The sequence below is a fragment of the Arachis ipaensis genome, chromosome B09, assembly GCF_000816755.2.
Source record: "Arachis ipaensis cultivar K30076 chromosome B09, Araip1.1, whole genome shotgun sequence".
Lineage (NCBI taxonomy): Eukaryota > Viridiplantae > Streptophyta > Magnoliopsida > Fabales > Fabaceae > Arachis > Arachis ipaensis.
Window position 1 is genome coordinate 144,213,647 of NC_029793.2, and position 8,454 is coordinate 144,222,100.

General features: G+C 32.1%; 2 protein-coding genes across 6 annotated transcripts in view; both read right to left on the reverse strand.

Annotated features, from left to right (window-relative positions):
* On the reverse strand, positions 576 to 5,216 carry LOC107617088. Of its 2 annotated transcripts, XM_016318898.2 has the most exons (3): positions 5,210 to 5,216; positions 1,436 to 1,454; positions 576 to 924 (listed from the first exon to the last, which is right to left on the reverse strand). In XM_016318898.2, exons 2-3 carry the CDS (start codon positions 1,452 to 1,454, stop codon positions 665 to 667), a joined length of 279 nt encoding a protein of 92 aa, XP_016174384.1. In that variant the 5' UTR covers positions 5,210 to 5,216; the 3' UTR covers positions 576 to 664. The 2 variants fall into 2 exon arrangements, with proteins under 2 accessions (XP_016174384.1, XP_016174383.1); XM_016318897.2 differs by lacking the exon at positions 5,210 to 5,216 and having other exon boundaries at positions 1,436 to 1,666.
* The window catches only part of LOC107618781 (repressor of RNA polymerase III transcription MAF1 homolog), a 3,443-nt gene continuing 586 nt past the window's right edge, over positions 5,598 to 8,454 (reverse strand). The window contains exons 2-12 of one of the 4 annotated variants that reach the window (XM_021111121.1): positions 8,402 to 8,454; positions 8,206 to 8,295; positions 8,044 to 8,114; positions 7,874 to 7,923; positions 7,706 to 7,779; positions 7,553 to 7,615; positions 7,144 to 7,231; positions 6,455 to 6,517; positions 6,302 to 6,381; positions 6,137 to 6,208; positions 5,598 to 6,043 (exon numbers count right to left, since the gene is read on the reverse strand). In XM_021111121.1, the coding sequence (XP_020966780.1) occupies positions 5,962 to 6,043; positions 6,137 to 6,208; positions 6,302 to 6,381; positions 6,455 to 6,517; positions 7,144 to 7,231; positions 7,553 to 7,615; positions 7,706 to 7,779; positions 7,874 to 7,923; positions 8,044 to 8,114; positions 8,206 to 8,237 (675 nt within the window). In that variant the 5' untranslated portion in view covers positions 8,238 to 8,295; positions 8,402 to 8,454 and the 3' untranslated portion in view covers positions 5,598 to 5,961. Of the gene's footprint in view, positions 6,044 to 6,136; positions 6,209 to 6,301; positions 6,382 to 6,454; positions 6,518 to 7,143; positions 7,232 to 7,552; positions 7,616 to 7,705; positions 7,780 to 7,873; positions 7,924 to 8,043; positions 8,115 to 8,205; positions 8,303 to 8,401 lie in introns of all 4 variants that reach the window. The other 3 variants (XM_016320936.2, XM_016320935.2, XM_016320934.2) reach the window with 3 other exon arrangements.

Consider the following 8,454-nt stretch of genomic DNA (forward strand, 5'->3'; position numbering starts at 1 on the left):
CAACAAGAAAAAAGCTCTTTAACTTAACTACTTAACTTGTACACGCCATAGTTTAGAAATTGAATCGAAAGAATTCATTAACTTTCTATTTAATTTCTCAATACAATAAGAAAAAAACTTACTCAATTTCACTTATTCACATCGTAAGACACAAAAAAAATTCAAATTTCTAACCACAGAATACTATAATTACAATAACTAAAAAAATATTTATAATCTTTTATTAGATTAAAACAAAAAAAATTCTAAAACTCACAAACATAAAGTCCAATATAATAACAAAATAAATAAAAATAAAAATACATCAAAATAAATTAATAATTTTTAAATAATATTTAATTTTTTTATATCACGAATATTTAAATCACGTATTAAAATAAGATTCGACTCTACAATTGTTTTTTTTATTATTTAATAATATTTTATTCTTCTGGGATCTTGGAGAATTGCAGTTATTGATGATCATCACCACCTGAGAAACACGCTTGTTTGGGAGTACTATTAGTTTCTTCAACTTATGCATGGGGAAGGGAAAACACTTACTTAGATATATATACACATTCAAATTTCAATTCGAAACAAAGACATCCATGTAGAAAAAGACAAATTAAAGATGATACATGATATATTTGAGGTTTGGTAGGTAGAAGAAGAAATAAGTGATTCATTTTGATATATAAACAAGGAGGGACACAAGGTAGATGCTAATAGAACCAATGAGAAAGACGAGTCCAATTGCACCACATGCCATACCCAACATCTCTACATATTCATTTACCATTCTTGAATCTCTCTTATACCTTGAAACCTCGTAATCATTATTATTCCGCTTGTTATAGTTCCACCCACCATCCCTCTTCCTCAATTCTTCAATTCTTACTTTCAAAACACTCAAATTTGCATCAACAATGTCTGCTGGCTTACCTGCCAAAACAATCACAGAATAAAACATGTTTTTTTTTTAAAATAAACTCTGATATCATATCATAAAATAAAAAATATATAATTGATAATCATAAACTTTTGTTAACAGGAACACAAATAAATTAGTATATAATATAAAATTATTTTTTTTTATCAGTTGTGAACAACTCGACCTTTTTAAGGAGTACAGAGTACTAATATCAAGTGATTAAATTTAATTCCTTTCGATATTATCATCAAGAATCAAAATCAATCACAAAAAAGCAAATTAAACGATAAACATAAACTAATAAACAAGTAAACAATACATAAATCAAAATATTTTTCAAATATAATATAAAATCGTTTTGCTGTGTTTGCTAGTGATCATGATCGATCTTGAACCTTTAATTTGTTTTTCCGCCTTGAATTAATTTGCTTTTATCAAGGATGAATAATTTTAACTCACGAACACATCTTGTTAAGGATTGATAGATCGAGTAGCTAGTACAAGAATATATGTATTAATTACCATTGTCCTTAAAGCACATCTTGGGGTATGGTTGGGAGAGCTTTATTTGCCAGCGGTTTGAAGTTGCACTTGCACTAAAGAAACATGATACGGAACAAGAAGCCATGATATATAATAATGATGATGTAGGTTTTGATTTCCTTGATTCCTACCTCATGTATTTATAAAGGAGGATTAATTATTATCTATGATTGAGTACTTTATTTTGACACTATATAGAATATTCTATATAGTGAAAGTAGCTAGGCACACAAAATAATAATAATAATATTATAGTTCAAAGTGTATGAGATCCACCTTAGCTACCTTTGATTTAAGATTAGAATAAAAAAAGATGAAAGAAAGTAGGAGTCCAAGTGTATTGTTCCATGGGATTACACATGGCACCGCTTGACTTAATCGAGATCCTTGTACAGAAACAAAATCACCATACTCTCAGATTTGAGAATTTTGAGAGTATCACATGATCAAGAATATGATCATAGATAATGATTACCCCATGCGATTGGATGCTGGCAACATGCCAAATTATTAATTCCCATTGCCAGGCCACCGTTATTACTTTTTTTAGCATAGAAACTTTTTTTTTTTTACAAAATACAAAATTTATTGATACAATATAAAAAATTTTGCACATAATATAAAATTTTTATTTACAGCACAAAATTTATTTATTAACATAAATTTTGTTAAGAATGTAATTTGTTGGTTAGGTGAGTCAATATTTTGGATATGTGATTTTAAAAAATTTCTGTTAGGTGTGTCAACAATTTTTGTGTATTAGAATTTCTGTGCTGTTAGTTAGATGTGAATGTTTTGGACATGTAGCTTTTTAAAAAATTTTGTATTGTGCACTAAAATTTATATATCGAATACTGAAATTTTTTATTGTGTGTATTTTATTGGTTGAGTGTTAATACTCTAAACATGTAATCTTTTAAAAAATTTTGTATTATACATAAAAATTTCTATGCTGTGAATCAAATTTTTTGTACTTTTATTTGCTGAAAGAAGATGACAACTATGATGGTGATGATAATGATGGAGGACAATGAAAAAAAAATCAAACAGGCATTGAAGAAGAACAAGAGAAGAAGATAATGATAACGACAGTGATGACGATGATGATGTCATTGTTGAAGAAGACGACATTGATAAACGGATAAACGATTAAACGATAATGAAAAGGAGGAAGAAGAGGAGGAAAAAAAAAGCAATTACAACGTATGATACATACGTTCAAAAAAAAGCATGCTGTAACTTAATTAAATACTTAATTTTAAAATATTTAGACACCTAAAGATGTAAGAAAAAGATAATAAAATTTGTCCCCGAAAAATTTAAAATTGGTAACGTTAGTCCTTCCGTCAGTTGGATGATGACGTGTCACGTTAAGTACCACGTGGCATATGATGACGTGGAGGGCTAATGCCACGTGTCACAAGATGATTGGTTGACATGTTAGATCGGTGATACGTGGCATGCCACGTGTCAGGTCAGTGACATGTGGCATGCCACGTGGCACTTGACATGTAAAAAAGTTATTTATAGTCAAAATAGTCCTTGAAAGTTCAGACGTAAGTCATATTCATCCCTAAAATTTTAAAAATTAATCAAAATTAGTAGTATCAAAAAATATTTTAAATTTAATATTATCAACAAAAAATAAAAAAAATTATATAATGACTAATTTGATTAATTTTTAAAATTTTAGGGATGAATATGACTTACGTCTGAACTTTTAAGGACTATTTCGATTATAAATAACTTTTTTATATGTCAAGTGCCACGTGGCATGCCACGTGTCACTGACCTGACACGTGGCCGATCTGACATATCAACCAATCATCTTGTGACACGTGGCATTAGCCCTCCACGTCATCATATGCCACGTGACACTTAACGTGACACGTCATCATCCAACTGACGGAAGGACTAACGTTACTAATTTTAAATTTTTCGAGGACAAATTTTATTATCTTTTTTTTACGGGGACTCGTTTGAAGATCGGGCTATCTTTCGGGACCAATTTGACTATTTACTCTTCAAAGTATCTTATTAAAATCTTGCTAGTATTCTATATTTACTTAACAATATATATCACTACCACAAAAATGGGGTTTAGCCACCAAATTTTAACTACTTTAACCACACTATATGAACCCTATCATATGATAAGATATCCTCCAAACTCAAAATACCGATTTTTTTCTTTCTTAATTTTTAGTGTTATTTGTTGGTTTTTTTAGCAGATTTTTTCGTGGAGCGAAAACCTAATAACTTAGGAGAGACCCTTTTAGCAGAACTACGATAACCACATGTCAACAACAATGAAGAATTTGCAGAAGATTTGGACGAAATAAGTTTCAAGCAACTGTACCTACCAGAAAAGATTATAATGACCCTTTAGTCGTGAATGTCAAAGGTATATGAAATTTTAATTTTTTTTACGTAATTTTTTGAGTTCTAATATTTAATTTATTTATTTTATTCAATTTTGTATTCGGTTGTAGATACTTCTACGGGAGAAATCACAACTGGCAAAAGGACAACAATTCAAGTTTGGCATTTGAAGAATAAGGACAACAATTCAAGTTTGGCATTTGAAGAATGATGAAAAAGACATTATGGAACTTGATGGGCATGGACAAAGTCGAGATAATGATGCAAATTTATTGGTAGGTTTCTGGGTGTAATGGCCCGTGGAGCAATGTTGTAAATTGGAAAAAAAGTCTTTGGTGCTGAAAATGTAGACGTGTGATAAATTTAGAGAAGCTGGTTGAAACTTCAGAGAAAAAGCTATGGATATGAAGAAACCAATGCAAGATTCAGTTGGCAGCTCTGTATAAATTTTTGTTATCAAAATACAGTGATAAAGTATCGATCCAATGTTAGCCACAAAAAAATTGTGGCTGAAAAACCCGGCCTGCACAAATTATTTAGCCACGGCATTATACGTGGACAATGATATATAAATTGTGGCTCTTTGAAGGTCTCCACGGTGTTTAAAACTGTGGCTAATAACGTTAAAATCGTGGCAAATTGAAAATGCAACCCCCCGATTAGCCACAAATATTCTTTTGTGGCCAATGTATGGTTGCTACGCTTATCTTAGAGTTTAGCTACGATTTTTTTCGTGGCTAAACCCCTTATTTCTTGTAGTGTTTGTTTTTATTGACGTTGAAACTCATCAACGCCGCATCATGCGAAGAAGACCCTTAAAGAAGAAAGTAGATATTTATATCTTGATATAAAATGACGTCAATATTAAAAACTCTTGAGAAGCAGTTGGCTTTGTGTAATTACATCTCATTTATTTGTCACGATAATGTGAAAGTAATATATAATTTATTCGGCTTTTCCACTTTCTAATGAAAGCTTTAGTCTCCACGCTATGAAGAACAAGTTTACTAGCCAGCTAGTAGAACTCACATGCAGAGTTACTAACATACATATATAAAAGCGAACAAAATTATTTCAATATTGATTAAATTACTTTTAGATAATGAATGCACATATTCTATATGCCATTTGAACATGTAATCGCAGCCAGCACTCGAGGCGATTGGGGTGTGAGCCAATTACATCAAATCTAAACTTGGGATAATTGCAACAAGTGGCGCAAATTAAATCACTAATCTTTGTCAATGCCATATATATAGAGATCAAGTAGGCACAATCCTCCTATAAGACTTTAAGTATATGATTAGTTGTCATAAGAATACCAAATGTCATCCAAAAACTTAACCTCAGCCAAGATTATTGGACTCATACGCAATCGTATCTTTTTCATTTAATGCATAGAGGGTAGTGCTACGCTAAGGACATAAATCGTGAAAAGAGACGACAAAAGAAAAAAGGTGACAAGAAATACATTTTAGTTATATTTGATTTACCTTTAATTTGTTTATTCTTCTCCACTTGGTTAACTATGCTGAAAGGACACGTATACTATCGGCTATATACTTTTCTTAACGAAATAACGTAGCCGAATGTATATGAGAGGTTTCTATTAAACGAAATAATTTTACATCAACAGTTCAAAACCACCCTAACAAATGAAAATTGCACCACTGCCACAATGTGCAATAAATGTTGTCTTGCTTTTACTTGTGCATGAAACATGCTTGAAATGGATACAAGTTATCAGAATATAAACAAATATCCAAGACGAACAAAGAAAGCATCCCTTTCAGAAGATAAACATATATCCAACGATCGTTGCTCCACTTCCAACCAAGGAAGTGTCTGTTATTTACACACCAGAGATGTGCTAACTAGGATTAGTTATCTACAAACAACTCGATTCAGATTCAGAATCTAACTATGTGCATATAAGAGAACGACACACATACTAACTCTACAATATGCACATAAGATGATACAAATGCTAGATCTACCACTCAAGCTTCACATAGATTTGCTTTATTTTACAGAACTAAACACCAGAATTGGAAACTGATCAGATAAACACATGGGACGTCAAGGGGGTCTTGACAAACTAGCATAATATATGCAGTGTTGACTCATATATCCATGTCAGCAAATATTTCATCATCACCCTCGTTGAGTACTCCATCCATAAGAAATCCATCAGCAACCAAGTTACTGCCAGAAACAGCATTATTGTAAGGCTGAATAAGATGCAAACAAAAAGTAAAAAGTAGTTCCAGACAATTGAAAGAGAATATGAATTCCCACCTAAAACAACTGAAACGGAAAGTCACAATCCGTTTTAGCTTTCTATTGTAAAAGAGGAAATTAAAGGACCATCTACAGAAAATAGATAAGAATATCAGAATAATCTATAACAGGTAAAACAAATGTGGTTACAGTTTTAATTTTTAGCTTGTGATGATAATTTACATTGCTCCTTTTTCCACTAACGGATCAGCTTCGGAGTCAGGAACATAACCATAAATTTCGCAATCCCCTAACTTCACAACCTGCAAGACAAGGTATCAAGAAAATGCCTTTTGGTATCACCAACATTCATGTTCAAAAACAAGAGTAATTCACCTCATCAAGAGCCATGTACAATGTGTCCAGGAGAGAAACATCCCCAACAGTTTCATCCCATTCCTGCAGTTTTGACAAGTTAATCAAAACCAATGAAAGGAAACCACTATACCAAAAGTAATCACTATTGCTAACAACAACAACAATAGCTAAGATGTGCATTGTGTGCATTAATATGTTTAGCCGTTTCTAACCCCTGAGATCCTAAGATGCCAAAAAAAACTTGACAATATTTATGACTTTCCAATTTCGGCCTTAGTTTTTACATTTTCAAAATTGATAGAAGAAATGATATATAGAACAATAAAAAATATTACTATGTACCAATGTGTTAAATTATTGATCAACTGTTTTGTTGATTAGTTCATCTTTAAAATCTAGGAATTAATAGTGTGTTAGTTGTGATATATAAATAAACATAATTAGGAAAGAATATATTTCAAAATTTAAAGTTGCACAATTAAGATCATTAGGTGCATCTAGACAAGACCATCAAACACGCTCTGGGGTCTAAAATGTCATACAAAAATGAAATATTGAGTTTGTAGATACCATATATTTTACAACCTACCCAAACATCACAATCCCAGACATTAAAGATGTGGGGAAACCAAACACCATGGCTGCAAGTAATACAAAAGTAAAAAGTAACACTTAAAACAAGAAATAGACAGTATCAATCATAGTACCTTTGAGGCTTCAATCATGTAGGTGTCAAAGATAAGCTTAAAATTGTCCCATGATTCCTCTGTGAAAAACTGGTGAGCTTTGACTGCACTAAAAACCATTACAGGCGTATGGTATTATAGGAAAAATTAAAGAATGCAACAACGGAGACACTCAATTTAGAAGTTTAACAAGGGTAAAAAAACCAAAGAAAAGACCGGAAAAAAGACTTGGGAAATGGAGAGACTTGAACTCTCAGCTCCAAGAGCAACAGTTTTATGAACTGTCTGTCAAGCCTTTTGACAACACTCCCAAAAAGAAAAAATGACAAAAGGATTATATAGTGGGTTGCCATGTCGCCAACTAAGCTGACAATAGCATTACCCATAACCCCTTTATCATAGTTTTATACGTCACAAGATACTGAGATACCTGAAGTCATAGTCCGGATACATGTGATACAAGGTAAGAATAAGGTAAATCAATGTCCTTCGGCTGGAAAGGAAACATAATTAGAACATGTAAAAAGGAAGCACTTAAGTGGTATTTGCAATTTATGAAACCTCTCCACACAGTAAAGGCCACCTGGATCGGGTTAATAACATGTCGTCCGGCGGGGGAGAATCAGGGCTAGATGATTTCTCAATAAGTTCAAGCATCTGAAATTGAAGTAGTTTTTTTAAAAAATATTCTACGAACAAATTGTAAAAAAAGATCCTATTACCACAACTCAACTTTATTAGAGTCATCTACCTCATTCTCCAAACTGATCGAGAGTTTTTTATCTGTTCCAGCATGTTTGCCTACGGAATTTTTAAAAGAAAATAGTTCGTTAATTACTATTACTAAACCCAAACCCGGTGAGCAAATCCAAATCCAAAATCAATTCTGTTGAAACTAAAAAGTCACTAATTAGTCCTTACAAGTATAAGCTTCAAGGCATCCTCTGATAGTACGTTCTCCCAAATTCAAATCACCAAAGAAATCGTTAAGCCTGGACAAGTTTCACGAGACTCTTACAATATACCAAAATTATGTAATAAAATCCCATAATTCAACTCAAATTCGTTTGAAACTACAATTACCGATCCAAGGAAGGACACTCGAGGAACTTCATCGTGAATTATCTTCAAATGATGAGAACTACAGCTACAAACCCTAGTTTCCGTCTTTGCCTAGTGGCTTTGGAAGCAGAGATAAGCAAAATCATAAATCACAAGCAAATTCGAAACAATTCATGACAGAAAACAAATGCATGAAAAGTGCAGTAAGATCTCTTACAAACAAGTCAACAACCAGAATGTTGAAGCGAAAACAAGAGAGAAAGCGAAGCA

Bases quoted from the DNA above. Each gene is read 5' to 3' on its own strand.
- LOC107617088 (XM_016318897.2), bottom strand. From the start codon at position 1,541: ATGGCTTCTTGTTCCGTATCATGTTTCTTTAGTGCAAGTGCAACTTCA. The intron at 925-1,435 runs GTAATTAATACA...TTGTTTTGGCAG, and splicing joins GATGTGCTTTAAGGACAATG to GTAAGCCAGCAGACATTGTT.